We start from the raw sequence: 18,088 nt of genomic DNA on the forward strand, positions 1-18,088 counted from the left end.
TCATCTTTAGATATTGTTGTATCTTGTTGTTATAGACCATCTGCTACTGTTGGCTCATCTTTAGGTATTGTTGTATCTTGTTGTTAGAGACCATCTGCTACTGTTGGCTCATCTTTAGGTATTGTTGTATCTTGTTGTTAGAGACCATCTGCTACTGTTGGCTCATCTTTAGGTATTGTTGTATCTTGCTTGTTATAGACCATCTGCTACTGTTGGCTCATCTTTAGGTATTGTTGTATCTTGTTGTTATAGACCATCTGCTACTGTTGGCTCATCTTTAGGTATTGTTGTATCTTGTTGTTATAGACCATCTGCTACTGTTGGCTCATCTTTAGATATTGTTGTATCTTGTTGTTATAGACCATCTGCTACTGTTGGCTCATCTTTAGGTATTGTTGTATCTTGTTGTTATAGACCATCTGCTACTGTTGGCTCATCTTTAGGTATTGTTGTATCTTGTTGTTATAGACCATCTGCTACTGTTGGCTCATCTTTAGGTATTGTTGTATCTTGTTGTTATGTTGTTAGAGATCTTGTGCTACTGTTGGCTCATCTTTAGGTATTGTTGTATCTTGTTGTTATAGACCATCTGCTACTGTTGGCTCATCTTTAGGTATTGTTGTATCTTGTTGTTATAGACCATCTGCTACTGTTGGCTCATCTTTAGGTATTGTTGTATCTTGTTGTGACCATCTGTTATATCTTTAGACTTGTTGTTATAGACATCTGCTACTGTTGGCTCATCTTTAGGTATTGTTGTATCTTGTTGTTATAGACCATCTGCTACTGTTGGCTCATCTTTAGGTATTGTTGTATCTTGTTGTTATAGACCATCTGCTACTGTTGGCTCATCTTTAGGTATTGTTGTATCTTGTTGTTATAGACCATCTGCTACTGTTGGCTCATCTTTAGGTATTGTTGTATCTTGTTGTTATAGACCATCTGCTACTGTTGGCTCATCTTTAGGTATTGTTGTATCTTGTTGTTATAGACCATCTGCTACTGTTGGCTCATCTTTAGATTGTATTGTTGTTGGCTCATCTTGTTGTTATATTGTTGTTATTGTTATAGACCATCTGCTACTGTTGGCTCATCTTTAGATATTGTTGTATCTTGTATTCTGCTACTGTTGGCTCATCTTTAGTATTGTTGTATCTTGTTGTTAGAGACCATCTGCTACTGTTGGCTCATCTTTAGGTATTGTTGTATCTTGTTGTTAGAGACCATCTGCTACTGTTGGCTCATCTTTAGGTAATGTTGTATCTTGTTGTTATAGACCATCTGCTACTGTTGGCTCATCTTTAGGTATTGTTGTATCTTGTTGTTATAGACCATCTGCTACTGTTGGCTCATCTTTAGATATTGTTGTATCTTGTTGTTAGAGACCATCTGCTACTGTTGGCTCATCTTTAGGTATTGTTGTATCTTGCTGTTATAGACAATCTGCTACTGTTGGCTCATCTTTAGATATTGTTGTATCTTGTTGTTATAGACCATCTGCTACTGTTGGCTCATCTTTAGATATTGTTGTATCTTGTTGTTATAGACCATCTGCTACTTTTGGCTCATCTTTAGGTATTGTTGTATCTTGCTGTTATAGACCATCTGCTACTGTTGGCTCATCTTTAGGTATTGTTGTATCTTGTTGTTATAGACCATCTGCTACTGTTGGCTCATCTTTAGGTATTGTTGTATCTTGTTGTTATAGACCATCTGCTACTATTGGCTCATCTTTAGATATTGTTGTATCTTGTTGTTATAGACCATCTGCTACTGTTGGCTCATCTTTAGGTATTGTTGTATCTTGTTGTTATAGACCATCTGCTACTGTTGGCTCATCTTTAGGTATTGTTGTATCTTGTTGTTATAGACCATCTGCTACTGTTGGCTCATCTTTAGGTATTGTTGTATCTTGCTGTTATAGACCATCTGCTACTGTTGGCTCATCTTTAGGTATTGTTGTATCTTGTTGTTATAGACCATCTGCTACTGTTGGCTCATCTTTAGGTATTGTTGTATCTTGTTGTTAGAGACCATCTGCTACTGTTGGCTCATCTTTAGGTATTGTTGTATCTTGTTGTTAGAGACCATCTGCTACTGTTGGCTCATCTTTAGGTATTGTTGTATCTTGTTGTTATAGACCATCTGCTACTGTTGGCTCATCTTTAGGTATTGTTGTATCTTGTTGTTAGAGACCATCTGCTACTGTTGGTTCTCTGGATTGTATTTTCAGATTATCACAGCATGTCAACTCTGAGTTTGTCCTGATGGGTGATCTGAATCAGGACTGGATACCATCTAGCTCTGATCAACTTAAAATTCTGTGCAATACCTACAATCTCACTCAGATTGTCAACAGTGTAAATAGGTTGAATATAAAATATTCTCTGAAATCTTCTTTGATTGATTTGATCTTAACCAATACTCCTCATCGTTTTAATGCTTCTGGTATTTTTTGCAAATAACATAAGTGATCACTGTGCTATTGCCTGTGCGAGAGATGGTAATATTCCTAAGAAATCTCCACGTGTCAATACGAAAAGAAACTGGAAGCGGTTTGATATTCAAGGTTTTCTACATGATGTATCTAACATTGAATGAAATAGAATGGAATTAATCCCTGATGTTGAACTAGACTTTTCTTACTTCCACAACGCATTCCCCATCACACACACATCCTCCTTCCCCATCACACACACATCCTCCTTCCCCATCACACACACATCCTCCTTCCCCATCACACACACATCCTCCTTCCCCATCACACAGACATCCTCCTTGCCCATCACACACACATCCTCCTTGCCCATCACACACAGATCCTCCTTCCCCATCACACACAGATCCTCCTTCCCCATCACACAGACATCCTCCTTGTCCATCACACAGACATCCTCCTTGTCCATCACACAGACATCCTCCTTGCCCATCACACAGACATCCTCCTTGCCCATCACATACATCCTCCTTGCCCATCACACAGACATCCTCCTTGCCCATCACACAGACATCCTCCTTGCCCATCACACACACATCCTCCTTGTCCATCACACAGACATCCTCCTTGTCCATCACACAGACATCCTCCTTGTCCATCACACAGACATCCTCCTTGCCCATCACACAGACATCCTCCTTGTCCATCACACAGACATCCTCCTTGTCCATCACACAGACATCCTCCTTGCCCATCACACAGACATCCTCCTTGCCCATCACACAGACATCCTCCTTGTCCATCACACAGACATCCTCCTTGCCCATCACATACATCCTCCTTGCCCATCACACAGACATCCTCCTTGCCCATCACACAGACATCCTCCTTGCCCATCACACACACATCCTCCTTGTCCATCACACAGACATCCTCCTTGTCCATCACACAGACATCCTCCTTGTCCATCACACAGACATCCTCCTTGCCCATCACACAGACATCCTCCTTGTCCATCACACAGACATCCTCCTTGCCCATCACACAGACATCCTCCTTGCCCATCACACAGACATCCTCCTTGTCCATCACACAGACATCCTCCTTGTCCATCACACAGACATCCTCCTTGCCCATCACACAGACTTCCTCCTTGTCCATCACACAGACATCCTCCTTGCCCATCACACAGACATCCTCCTTGCCCATCACACAGACATCCTCCTTGTCCATCACACAGACATCCTCCTTGTCCATCACACACACATCCTCCTTGCCCATCACACAGACATCCTCCTTGCCCATCACACACACACTCTCCCCTACCTCCTTGTAGCAGAGTGCTGCAGAGGGCCTGAGGGGGGGTACAGGACGCAGGCAGCTGAGGCTCCAGGGTTTGGGGGTGTTGGGGGGCTCCAGAGGCCCCCACATCATGGTTCTGTGTGGAGCCCTGTGTGATGAGGGGTGGGGCAGGGTGTGGTAGGCTGGGGCCACAGTTATCGCACGGCTCTCTGCATGACGGGATGGAGTCAAAGGGTGGGAGGGCAACTGATGGAGGGAGGAGAGGAGAGGAGAGGAGAGGAGAGGAGAGGAGAGGAGAGGAGAGGAGAGGGAGAGGAGAGGAGAGGAGAGGAGAGGAGAGGAGAGGAAAAGGAAGGAGTGGAAAAGGAAAAGGAAGGAGAGGGAAAGGAAGGAGAGGAAAAGGAAGGAGAGGAAAGGAAAGGAAGGAGAGGAAAAGGAAGGAGAGGAAAGGAAAGGAAGGAGAGGAAAAGGAAGGAGAGGAAAGGAAAGGAAGGAGAGGAAAAGGAAGGGGAGGAAAAGGAAAAGGAAGGAGAGGAAAAGGAAAGGAGAGGAAAAGGAAGGAGATGAAAAGGAAGGAGAGGAAAGGAAAGGAAAGGAAAGAGAGGAAAAGGAAGGAGAGGAAAGGAAAGGAAGGAGAGGAAAAGGAAGGAGAGGAAAGGAAAGGAAGGAGAGGAAAAGGAAGGGGAGGAAAAGGAAAAGGAAGGAGAGGAAAAGGAAAGGAGAGGAAAATGAGAGAATGAGAGGAGAGATAAGTTTTATGAAATTCAAATGTATTTCCCAGAGCTTGGAGATACACACATGACCAATTCACCCGAAGTGTGCATGCTTGTGTGTGTGTTACTGACCGTGTGGCAGGGGACCGTGAGGGGTTTGTGGCTGGGGACGGTGGCTTGTCTAGTCTGACGGGTCAGATGGTCCACCCAGTCCTGCAGGTCCTGCTGACTGTTACACACCACCTGAAGACACTCAAATAGACGGCCTGGAAACAAACACACATTACACACATTCTACACACATTACACACATTATACACACACACACATTATACACACAAATTATACACAAAACACACATTATACACAAAACATATAGCCTCCAACACTCTACTCAGCAAATTGGATGCAGTCTATCACAGTGCCATCCGTTTTGTCACCAAAGCCCCATATACTACCCACCATTGCGACCTGTACGCTCTCGTTGGCTGGCCCTCGCTTCATACTCGTCGCCAAACCCACTGGCTCCAGGTCATCTATAAGTCTTTGCTAGGTAAAGCTCTGCATTATCTCAGCTCACTGGTCACCATAGCAACACCCACCCGTAGCACGTGCTCCAGCTGATATATTTCACTGGTCCTCCCCAAAGCCAACACCTCCTTTCCTTCCAGTTCTATGCTGCCAATGACTGGAACAATTTTTTTTAAATCACTGGAGTTGGAGACTCATATCTCCCTCTATAACATTAAGCATCAGCTGTCAGAGCAGCTTACCGATCACTGCACCTGTACACAGACCATCTGTAAATAGCCCATCCAACTACCTCATCCCTATATTTGATTTAGTTTTTCTGCTCTTTTGCACACCAGTATTTCAACTTGCATATCTATCACTCCAGTGTTTAATTGCGATATTGTAATTACTTTGCCCCAACGGCCTATTTATTGCCTAACCTCTCTTATCCTACCTCATTTGTACATGCTGTATATATATATTTCTACTGTATTATTGATTGTATGTTTGTTTATTCCATGTGTAACTCTGTGTTGCTGTTTGTGTCGAACTGCTTTGCTTTATCTTGGCCAGGTCACAGTTGTAAATGAGAACTTGTTCTCAACTGGCCAACCTGGTTAAATAAAGGTGAAATAAAAATAACACACACATCACACACACACATTATACACACAACACACATTATACACAAAACACACACACACATTATACACAAAACACACATTATACACACAACACACATTATACACACATCACACACACACATTATACACAAAACACACATTATACACAAAACACACATTATACACACATCACACACACACATTATACACAAAACACACATTATACACAAAACACACACACACACATTATACACAAAACACACATTATACACACAACACACATTATACACAAAACACACACACACACATTATACACAAAACACACATTATACACACATCACACACACACATTATACACAAAACACACATTATACACACAACACACATTATACACACATCACACACACACATTATACACAAAACACACATTATACACACATCACACACACACACATTATACACTAAACACACATCACACACACCACAGTCGTCTTACCAGAAAGCTGAAAGGAGTTTTTGTGGGTCTCACTGTCCTCTAGCGGGGTCACAGTCATACCAGACAGTGGCAGCTTCCCCTGTAGACAAGAAGCCATCATCACCATCTGACTACACACTCAACATGGTGGTCCATCAACACCATCTGACTCCACACTAAACATGGTGGTCCATCAACACCATCTGACTCCACACTAAACATGGTGGTCCATCAACACCATCTGACTCCACACTAAACATGGTGGTCCATCAACACCATCTGACTCCACACTAAACATGTTGGTCCATCAACACCATCTGACTCCACACTAAACATGGTGGTCCATCAACACCATCTGACTCCACACTAAACATGGTGGTCCATCAACACCATCTGACTCCACACTAAACGTGTTGGTCCATCAACACCATCTGACTCCACACTAAACATGGTGGTCCATCAACACCATCTGACTCCACACTAAACGTGTTGGTCCATCAACACCATCTGACTACAAACTCAACATGGTGGTCCATCAACACCATCTGACTCCACACTAAACATGGTGGTCCATCAACACCATCTGACTCCACACTAAACATGGTGGTCCATCAACACCATCTGACTACACACTCAACATGGTGGTCCATCAACACCATCTGACTAAACATGGTGGTCCATCAACACCATCTGACTCCACACTAAACATGGTGGTCCATCAACACCATCTGACTCCATACTAAACATGTTGGTCTATCAACACCATCTGACTCCACACTAAACATGGTGGTCCATCAACACCATCTGACTCCACACTAAACATGGTGGTCCATCAACACCATCTGACTCCACACTAAACATGGTGGTCCATCAACACCATCTGACTCCACACTAAACATGTTGGTCCATCAACACCATCTGACTCCACACTAAACATGGTGGTCCATCAACACCATCTGACTCCACACTAAACATGGTGGTCCATCAACACCATCTGACTCCACACTAAACGTGTTGGTCCATCAACACCATCTGACTCCACACTAAACATGGTGGTCCATCAACACCATCTAACTCCACACTAAACATGGTGGTCCATCAACACCATCTGACTCCACACTAAACATGGTGGTCCATCAACACCATCTGACTCCACACTAAACATGTTGGTCCATCAACACCATCTGACTCCACACTAAACATGGTGGTCCATCAACACCATCTGACTCCACACTAAACATGGTGGTCCATCAACACCATCTGACTCCACACTAAACATGTTGGTCCATCAACACCATCTGACTCCACACTAAACATGGTGGTCCATCAACATCATCTGACTCCACACTAAACATGTTGGTCCATCAACACCATCTGACTCCACACTAAACATGGTGGTCCATCAACACCATCTGACTCCACACTAAACATGGTGGTCCATCAACACCATCTGACTCCACACTAAACATGGTGGTCCATCAACACCATCTGACTCCACACTAAACATGGTGGTCCATCAACACCATCTGACTCCACACTAAACATGTTGGTCCATCAACACCATCTGACTCCACACTAAACATGGTGGTCCATCAACACCATCTGACTCCACACTAAACATGGTGGTCCATCAACACCATCTGACTCCACACTAAACATGGTGGTCCATCAACACCATCTGACTAAACATGGTGGTCCATCAACACCATCTGACTCCACACTAAACATGTTGGTCCATCAACACCATCTGACTCCACACTAAACATGGTGGTCCATCAACACCATCTGACTCCACACTAAACATGTTGGTCCATCAACACCATCTGACTCCACACTAAACATGGTGGTCCATCAACATCATCTGACTCCACACTAAACATGTTGGTCCATCAACACCATCTGACTCCACACTAAACATGGTGGTCCATCAACACCATCTGACTCCACACTAAACATGGTGGTCCATCAACACCATCTGACTCCACACTAAACATGGTGGTCCATCAACACCATCTGACTCCACACTAAACATGGTGGTCCATCAACACCATCTGACTCCACACTAAACATGGTGGTCCATCAACACCATCTGACTCCACACTAAACATGTTGGTCCATCAACACCATCTGACTCCACACTAAACATGGTGGTCCATCAACACCATCTGACTCCACACTAAACATGGTGGTCCATCAACACCATCTGACTCCACACTAAACATGGTGGTCCATCAACACCATCTGACTCCACACTAAACATGGTGGTCCATCAACACCATCTGACTCCACACTAAACATGTTGGTCCATCAACACCATCTGACTCCACACTAAACGTGTTGGTCCATCAACACCATCTGACTCCACACTAAACATGGTGGTCTATCAACACCATCTGACTCCACACTAAACATGGTGGTCCATCAACATCATCTGACTCCACACTAAACATGGTGGTCCATCAACACCATCTGACTAAACATGGTGGTCCATCAACACCATCTGACTCCACACTAAACATGGTGGTCCATCAACACTGCGTCTTAGTCACTAAGGAACGCCGTAGCAAAAATGTGTGTTTCTTATTGGACACGTTCATGTTGTCCCTTCCGTGTTTCAGTCCAATTTCTTCCATTTGGTGCCAAATGAACATGAACCTGGTAGTAGACTAGGGGGTTAGCGGTCAGGGGTCATACCTGGAATATGAAGCCACTCATCCTTGGAGTGGCAGACAGCATGAGGAGGACATGAGGGAAGAGCATGAGGTAACGCTCCCACTTCTCCTAGAGAGAGAGAAAGAAAGAGACAGAGACAGAGAGAGATTAGACATGAGAGAGAGGTAAGAGGAGATAAAGGTAAGAGAAGAGAGAGAGAGAGAGAGAGAGAGGGGTAAGAGAAGAGAGAGTGAGGTAAGAGGGGATAGAGGTAAGAGAAGAGAGAGAGAGGTAAGAGAAGAGCGAGAGAGAGAGAGAGAGAGAGAGAGAGAGGGACAGGGAGAGAGAGGTAAAAGAAGAGAGAGAGAGGTAAGAGATGAGAGAGAGAGGTAAGAGGGGATAGAGGTAAGAGAAGAGAGAGAGAGGTAAGAGAAGAGCGAGAGGTAAGAGAAGAGAGAGAGAGAGACAGAGACAGAGACAAAGACAGAGAGAGGGAGAGAGAGGGAGAGGGAGAAACAGAGAGAGAGGGACAGGGAGAGAGAGGTAAAAGAAGAGAGAGAGGTAAGAGATGAGAGAGAGAGATAAGAGGAGAGAGAGAGAGAGAGAAGAGCGGGAGAGGTAAGAGAAGAGTGAGAGAGAGAGGGGTAAGAGAAGAGAGAGAGAAGTAAGAGAAGAGAGAGAGAGAGGTAAGAGAGAGAGAGAGAGAGAGAGAGGTAAGAGAGAGAAGCCACTGTTAATAGTGTTTTCCTCATCAGAAAATCATCAGTTATTATTCTAATGTTACTGTAAGTTTGTTGTTAGGTTTTCCTCTGACCTCTGCTCCTGGGCTGTTAACCAGAGCTTGACTCATGTAGAGAACAGAGCCCAGTGTTCTGATGTCCTCTCCCTCCCACAGTCTGATGGACTCAGTCACTATCTGCAGCTCTAGCTCCTTCCTCTTCCTCACCTCCTGGCACAGGGCCTGTCGCCACGGAAACACCATCAGCACCACACCATGGGTTGCCATGGGAACAGCATCAGCACCATGACCACAGAAACAATGTAACAATGTGCATCCATAGATACATAATGACTGTATGTGTACAAGTGATGCATACCGGTATCATTACAGTATAATATGTTGACTCATGACTCGCAAGTCACTGCTAATGAGGTAACCATGGAAACAAGAGGCCATGTTGGAGTGGGTGTGACTCACCGAGAGGCTGTTGAATGTTGTCATACACTTCTGGATGTCTGACCGGTCGGGGTGACTCTCCTACAGTTATACACACACACACACACACACACACACACCACTATTAGTGAATGACGGCGTCCTCTTACACAGAAGACAACAGTTCTACAGCTACACACACACACACACACACACACACACACACACACACACACACACACATAACAAACACACACATCATCAGTGATTGAGGTCATTCTATTACGAACACACACCTACACGTGTCACACACACACACACACACACCTACCCGTGTCACACACACACACACACATACATCATCCGTGATTGAGGTCATTCTATTACACACACACACCTCCATGTGTCTCTCCAGTTCCTTCGTTAATGTGGGGTATGTGTCCAGCCTCATGAAGGGTTTACTGAGACCTGTGGTCAGAGTCAGGATACCTGGACTACTGGCTCCTTTCCCCTCCATAAATTCCCCCAGCTCCTCACTGGATAGAGAGGGAGAGAGGGGGAGAGGAGGGAGAGAGGGGGAGAGGATAGAGAGGAGGGAGGGAGGGGAGGGAGAGGGGGAGAGGAGGGAGAGACGGGGGCAGGAGAGAGAGAAGGGGAGAGGAGAGAGGGGGGGGGAGAGAGAGAGAGGAGGAGAGGGAGATAAGGGAGAGAGGGGGGAGCGGGGGGCAGGAGAGAGAGAGGGGGAGAGGAGAGAGAGAGGAGGGAGAGAGGGAGAGGGGGGCAGGAGAGAGAGAGGGGAGAGTAGAGAGAGAGGGGGAGAGAGAGGGGGCAGGGAGAGAGAGAGGGGGGAGAGAGAGAGAGAGAGGAGGGAGAGAGGGGGGCAGGAGAGAGAGAGGGGGAGAGGAGACAGAGAGGAGAGAGAGAGGGGGCAGGAGAGAGAGAGGGGTGAGGAGAGAGAGGAGGGAGAGAGGGGGGCAGGAGAGAGAGAGGGGCGGGAGAGAGAGAGGAGGGAGAGGAGGGAGAGAGGGGGGCAGGAGAGAGAGAGGGGGAGAATAGAGAGAGAGGGGGAGAGGAGAGAGAGAGGGTAGGGAGAGGGGGGATAATTGAATTGACAGTTCTAATTATAGACCTAGTTATTGACCTAGTTATAGTTATCTAATTATAGACCTAATTATACACTAGTTGCTTGTGTAACAATACAGCCTTGTTGTATAGTAGGGATGCTATGACATCAGGTTCATGCTGCATGGGGTCTAAGTTACCTGTGCTGGGTGAGCACGTTGACTGCAGAGGGGTGGTTGGAGCAGTAACCCACATAGAGAGCCTTCATCTGGGGCATGAGATTCAGGAAGAAGCACCCTACCTTCTGCTGGCTCTCTGGAAGTCTGCACATGGGAAAACACACACAAGATGTGTGTCTCTGTAGCACAACGATGACAAGCTGACTGAATTAAGGGCCCCTGTAGTACCACAACCAACCACTAGATGTCCCTATATCCTTTATTTACCTCAAAGGGAAACTGCCTTGACATATCCCAAGTAGCAGCAGGACAGATCTGATTGGATTAGACCAGCAGTGACAGGTTCTTTCTCTGATCCCTGTGATGCTGATTGGTGGAAAGGTAGGACTTACTTGGTGCACTCCTCCAGTGATTGGACGAGCATCTGCTGGAAGGTGCTGATCTCCTCCAGGTTCCCCAGGATCAGATACACATCTGTACTGCTCAGTCTGGAGAGAGAGGAGAGGAGAGGGGGAGAGGAGGATGAGAGGGGGAAAGGAGAGGGGGGGAGAGGAGGAGTTTTGGAATGAGGCCAGTACATTACATTTACATTTAAGTCATTTAGCAGACGCTCTTATCCAGAGCGACTTACAAATTGGTGCTTTCCCCTTATGACATCCAGTGGAACAGCCACTTTACAATAGTGCATCTAGGTCGATCCAATCCAACCAGCGGCCATATGTCATCACAGACAGACAGACAGACAGACAGACAGACAGACAGACAGACAGACAGACAGACAGACAGACAGACAGACAGACAGACAGACAGACAGACAGACAGACAGAGTAAGGTTGGTTGAATACAGCACTACTAGTGGATCTTACTTCTCTGTGCTCTGGAGAGATCGCAGGTAGTTAGTCAGAAGGCTCTGGAGGTCCTTGGAATATTCTGTCTCTGTTTCTAGAATGTCCTGCAGCACCTGGGGGGAGAAAGAGACAGACAGACAGACAGACAGACAGACAGACAGACAGACAGACAGACAGACAGACAGACAGACAGACAGACAGACAGACAGACAGACAGACAGACAGACAGACAGACAGACAGAAAGAGAGAAAGAGAGAAAAAGAGACAGAGGGAGAGAGTGTTTCTTTGTAACTCTGAACACTTTCACTCCCTCTGACTCCTAACCCCTCACCCTTGTCCTCCCATTGGCCCAGGGCCTCTAAACAGTCTCTCTGACAGGGAGATACTCCAGGACTAGACAGGTCAGAGAGTTATTCCTGGACTAGACAGGTCAGAGAGTTACTCCTGGACTAGACAGGTGAGGGAGTTACGCCTTGACTAGACAGGTGAGGGAGTTACTCCTGGACTAGACAGGTCAGAGAGTTACACCAGGACTAGACAGGTCAGGGAGTTACTCCTGGACTAGACAGGTCAGGGAGTTACTCCTGGACTAGACAGGTGAGGGAGTTACTCATGGACTAGACAGGTCAGAGAGTTACTACTGGACTAGGCAGGTCAGGGAGTTACTCCAGGACTAGAAAGGTCAGGGAGTTACTCCTGGACTAGACAGGTCAGGGAGTTACTCCTGGACTAGACAGGTCAGGGAGTTACTCCAGGACTAGACAGGTCAGGGAGTAACTCCAGGACTAGACAGGTCATGGAGTTACTCCTGGACTAGACAGGTCAGGGAGTTACTACTGGACTAGACAGGTCAGGGAGTTACTCCTGGACTAGACAGGTGAGGGAGTTACTCCTGGACTAGACAGGTCAGAGAGTTACTACTGGACTAGGCAGGTCAGGGAGTTACTCCAGGACTAGAAAGGTCAGGGAGTTACTCCTGGACTAGACAGGTCAGGGAGTTACTCCTGGACTAGACAGGTCAGGGAGTTACTCCAGGACTAGACAGGTCAGGGAGTAACTCCAGGACTAGACAGGTCATGGAGTTACTCCTGGACTAGACAAGTCAGGGAGTTACTACTGGACTAGAAAGGTCAGGGAGTTACTCCAGGACTAGACAGGAGTAACAGGAGTTAATAGTCCAGAAATGACGGTATGTATTTCCGTGTTCTTTCATCTCCATAACCCAGAGCATGGACAGACATTAAAATGTCAGGGAAACACACACATACAGAGAACTAGGTGGAGCTACAGCATTAAGAGTAATGTCCATCGAGCCAGAAGGAAAGAGAGACATGATGACCAGGTCATACCAGGTTGTAGTAGGTCTTGCTGATGGCTGTAGTGTCAAAGCCTTTTGGAGGACTCTTCAGGGTCCCAGATTTGGGAGACACTTGTTTGTCTGAGAGGGAGAGGGGGAGAAAGAGAGAGAGTAGAGAGAGAGAGAAAGGGAGAAATGAGTTATCCCTCCACATCAGACCTTTTCTTTCTGATACTATGTGAGGTCCAGTTGCAGGAATACAGATGGGACACCTACCACAGCCTTTAATCTCACGGACATAGTTGCTAGGGAACCAGCCGGTCTTGCCGTTGAGGCTCCCCTCCCACCAGCCGCCCTCCTCTTGGCGTGTCACGTTGATGACATCACTCTTGTTGAAGGACAGCTCGTCCTCATTGGTCTGCTCAAAGTTGAAGCGAGCCTTGACCAATAGCTGCGTCCGGCTGCCCTCAGACATGTCCTATCGGGGAGGTAAGGAGGGGAGGAGAGGGGTAGAGAGGGGAGGAGAGGGGTAGAGAGGGGAGGAGAGGGGGTAGAGAGGGGAGGAGGAGGAGGTAGAGAGGGGAGGAGGGAGAGGGGTAGAGAGGGGAGGAGAGGGGTAGAGAGGGGAGGAGGAGGAGTAGAGAGGGGAGGAGGGAGAGGGGGTAGAGAGGGGCGGAGGAGGTAGAGGGGAGGGGAGGAGGAGGAGGTAGAGAGGGGAGGGGGAGAGGGGTAGAGAGGGGCGGAGGGGAGTTAGAGAGGGGAGGAGGAGGTAGAGAGGGGAGGAGAGGGGTAGAGAGGGGAGGAGGAGGGGAGGTAGAGAGGGGAGGAGGGGAGAGGGGTAGAGAGGGGCGGAGGAGGTAGAGAGGGGAGGAGGAGGAGGTAGAGAGGGGAGGAGAGGAGAGGGGTAGAGAGGGGCGGAGGAGTTAGAGAGGGGGGAGGAGGAGGTAGAGAGGGGGAGGAGAGGGGTAGAGAGGGAGAAGGAGGAGGTAGAGAGGGGAGGAGAGGGGTAGAGAGAGGAGGAGGAGGAGGAGGTAGAGAGGGGAGGAGAGGGGTAGAGAGGGGGAGGAGGAGGAGGTAGAGAGGGGAGGGGAGGGGAGAGGGGTAAAGGGGGGCGGAGGAGGTAGAGAGTGGAGGAGGGGAGAGGGTAGAGAGGGGAGGAAAGGGGAGGAGGGGGTAGAGAGAGGAGGAGGAGAGAGGGTAACATGGGCACATACCACGCTACCTAACATGGGCACATACCACGCTACCTAACATGGGCATATACCACGATACCTAACATGGGCACATACCACGCTACCTAACATGGGCACATACCACACTACCTAACATGGGCACATACCACGCTACCTAACATGGGCATATACCACGCTACCTAACATGGGCATATACCACGCTACCTAACATGGGCATATACCACGCTACCTAACATGGGCACATACCACACTACCTAACATGGGCACATACCACGCTACCTAACATGGGCACATACCACGCTACCTAACATGGGCACATACCACTCTACCTAACATGGGCACATACCACACTACCTAACATGGGCACATACCACGCTACCTAACATGGGCACATACCACGCTACCTAACATGGGCACATACCACGCTACCTAACATGGGCACATACCACGCTACCTAACATGGGCACATACCACGCTACCTCCCTCCCTCCATCTCTACCTCCCTCCGATCTTGACTACTCTTCCTCAGATGACGAGGAGATATTAATATTGGTTAATATTGCCTGCTAACCTGGATTTCTTTTAGCTAAATATGCAGGTTTATACTATATATACTTCTGTGTATTGATTTTAAGAAAGGCATTGATGTTACGGTTAGGTACACATTGGAGCAACGATACACACCGCATCGATTATATGCACCACAGGACACGCTAGATAAACTAGTAATATCATCAACCATGTGTAGTTAACTAGTGATTATGATTGATTTGTTTTTTATAAGAAGTTTAATGCTAGCTAGCAACTTACCTTGACTTACTGCAGGCTCCTCGTGGAGTTCAATGTAAAGCAGGTGGTTAGAGCGTTGGTTGGACTAGTTAACTGTAAGGTTGCAAGATTGAATCCCCGAGCTGACAAGGTAAAAATCTGTTGTTCTGCCCCTGAACAGGCAGTTAACCCACCGTTCCTAGGCCGTCATTGAAAATAAGAATGTGTTCATAATTTAAATAAATACAACAATTTAAAAAATCGGCAAAATCGGCGTCCAAAGATTTCCGATTGTTATGAAAACTCGATTAATCGGTCGACCTCTACTTCAGACTAACCTGCAGTCACGTTGTTCAGAGCCACCAGACTGCTGAGTATCTTGGAGAAGTTCAGTCCTAGGAGCAGGTCACTGGGCTCAAACGGCTAGGGGACAAGAGAAAGAACGGTCAGTGTGTGTGTGTGTGTACATCATTCCTGTGTGTGAAATGGTGTTAGTGCCAAAGCTAAAATACGTGGAGACATGCCAAAAAGTCTGCGGAAAACCCATTTCCCCAAATACTGGAGCTGGGTCACTGCCTGCCAAGCCCACCAATAAAAGTCACTATCACAGCAGTTAGGACAATAACCCAGCAGCATACAGACAGCTCTCTTCACAAATGACTGTCTACTACTGTCAAGGGTAGTGTGTACTGAGGAAAGTGGCAGGCGAGCACAAGAAGAGGTAGTTGACTGGAGTTGATAGATTGGAGTTACTGGGCCTGTGGAGTTATTGTGAATACTGTAGTTTTATTTTCTCCCTGTGTATCATTCTCACCCTTTCCCTCCCTCCCTCCCTCCCTCCCTCCCTCCCTCCATCTCTACCTCCCTCCCTCCATCTCTACCTCCCTCCCTCCATCTCTACCTCCCTCTCTCCATCTCTACCTCCATCCCTCCATCTCTACCTCCCTCCCTCCATCTCTACCTCACATCCTCCATCTCTACCCCCTCCCTACCTCCCTCCCTCCATCTCTACCTCCCTCTCTCCATCTCTACCTCCATCCCTCCATCTCTACCTCCCTCCCTCCATCTCTACCTCCCTTCCTCCATCTCTACCTCCCTCCCTCCATCTCTACCTCCCTTCCTCCATCTCTACCTCCCTCCCTCCATCTCTACCTCCCTTCCTCCATCTCTACCCCCTCCCTCCCTCCCTTCCTCCATCTCTACCTCCCTCCCTCCATCTCTACCTCCCTCCCTCCATCTCTACCTCCCTTCCTCCATCTCTACCCCACTCCCTCCATCTCTACCTCCCTCCATCTCTACCTCCCTCCATCTCTACCTCCATCCCTCCATCTCTACCTCCCTCCATCTCTACCTCCCTCCCTCCATCTCTACCTCCCTCCCTCCATCTCTACCTCCCTCCCTCCATCTCTACCTCCCTTCCTCCATCTCTACCTCCCTCCATCTCTACCTCCCTCCATCTCTACCTCCCTCCATCTCTACCTCCATCCATCTCTACCTCCATCCCTCCATCTCTACCTCCCTCCATCTCTACCTCCCTCCCTCCATCTCTACCTCCCTCCCTCCATCTCTACCTCCCTCCATCTCTACCTCCCTTCCTCCATCTCTACCTCCCTCCATCTCTACCTCCCTCCATCTCTACCTCCCTCCCTCCATCTCTACCTCCCTCCCTCCATCTCTACCTCCCTTCCTCCATCTCTACCTCCCTCCATCTCTACCTCCCTTCCTCCATCTCTACCCCACTCCCTCCATCTCTACCTCCCTCCCTCCATCTCTACCTCCCTCCATCTCTACCTCCCTTCCTCCATCTCTACCCCACTCCCTCCATCTCTACCTCCCTCCATCTCTACCTCCCTCCATCTCTACCTCCATCCATCTCTACCTCCATCCCTCCATCTCTACCTCCCTCCATCTCTACCTCCCTCCCTCCATCTCTACCTCCCTCCCTCCATCTCTACCTCCCTCCCTCCATCTCTACCTCCCTCCCTCCATCTCTACCTCCCTCCATCTCTACCTCCCTCCCTCCCTCCATCTCTACCTCCCTCCATCTCTACCCCCTCCCTCCATCTCTACCTCCCTCCATCTCTAACCCCCTCCCTCCATCTCTAGCTCCCTCCATCTCTACCTCCCTCCCTCCCTCCATCCATCTCTACCACCCTCCCTCAGGCAGTTAACCCACTGTTCCTAGGCCGTCATTGAAAATAAGAATTTGTTCTTAACTGACTTGCCTAGTTAAATATAGGTTAAAACAAAAACAACAAAAACATCTCGACCCCCCCTCTCTCTACCTCTCTCCCTCCATTTCTATCATCCTATCTCTACCTCCATCTCTCCCTTTCTGCCATCCTCTATCTCTCCCATCCATCATCTCTCCATCTCTCCCTCTCTACCATCCTCTATCTCTCCCATCCATCATCTCTCCATCTCTCCCTCTCTACCATCCTCTATCGCTCCCATCCATCATCTCTCCCATCCTCCCTCCATCTCTCCCTCTAGCTCCATCTCTTCCATCCTCCCTCCGTCTCCATCTCATACAGAGGTTTAGGACATGCAGAAAAAAAGTGAAAGTGACATCACATAAAAAGTGACATCACAATGTAATCTATGCTCCAAAGTGGTTCATGAAACAACATGTTGACCGTTAGGGTTTAATAAGAACTGGAAGCCTAAGGACTAGATTCTCCGTGGCCCTTCCTTCCTGCCTTACGGAAGGCAATCCCAGACCTGACATGGTAGATGAAGGCAGGGTCCCACTACATGGCTTTCACTTATCCAGAATATCACATCAGATCAGTGACCACTCCAAGGGAGAGAGGAAGTTCCTCTCCTCCTCCTCCCATCCTCCTACTCTCATCTCCTCTCCTTCTCCTAC

At 47.7% G+C, this 18,088-nt stretch overlaps 1 protein-coding gene across 1 annotated transcript in view; it reads right to left on the minus strand.

Moving 5' to 3' along the window:
• LOC115124809 (rho guanine nucleotide exchange factor 7-like) overlaps positions 1-13,733 on the minus strand; it is a 100,413-nt gene extending 86,680 nt beyond the window's left edge. The window contains exons 1-12 of the mRNA XM_065006309.1: positions 13,535-13,733; positions 13,311-13,399; positions 11,979-12,073; positions 11,505-11,600; positions 11,134-11,256; positions 10,269-10,407; positions 9,914-9,973; positions 9,530-9,676; positions 8,758-8,844; positions 6,085-6,163; positions 4,585-4,718; positions 3,764-3,985 (exon numbers count right to left, since the gene is read on the minus strand). Coding sequence (XP_064862381.1) covers positions 3,764-3,985; positions 4,585-4,718; positions 6,085-6,163; positions 8,758-8,844; positions 9,530-9,676; positions 9,914-9,973; positions 10,269-10,407; positions 11,134-11,256; positions 11,505-11,600; positions 11,979-12,073; positions 13,311-13,399; positions 13,535-13,733 — 1,470 coding nt within the window. The remainder of the gene's footprint in view (positions 1-3,763; positions 3,986-4,584; positions 4,719-6,084; positions 6,164-8,757; positions 8,845-9,529; positions 9,677-9,913; positions 9,974-10,268; positions 10,408-11,133; positions 11,257-11,504; positions 11,601-11,978; positions 12,074-13,310; positions 13,400-13,534) is intronic.
• Between the last annotated feature and the right edge of the window lie 4,355 nt (positions 13,734-18,088).

This window comes from Oncorhynchus nerka, linkage group LG3, assembly GCF_034236695.1.
Source record: "Oncorhynchus nerka isolate Pitt River linkage group LG3, Oner_Uvic_2.0, whole genome shotgun sequence".
In the NCBI taxonomy this organism is placed as follows: domain Eukaryota; kingdom Metazoa; phylum Chordata; class Actinopteri; order Salmoniformes; family Salmonidae; genus Oncorhynchus; species Oncorhynchus nerka.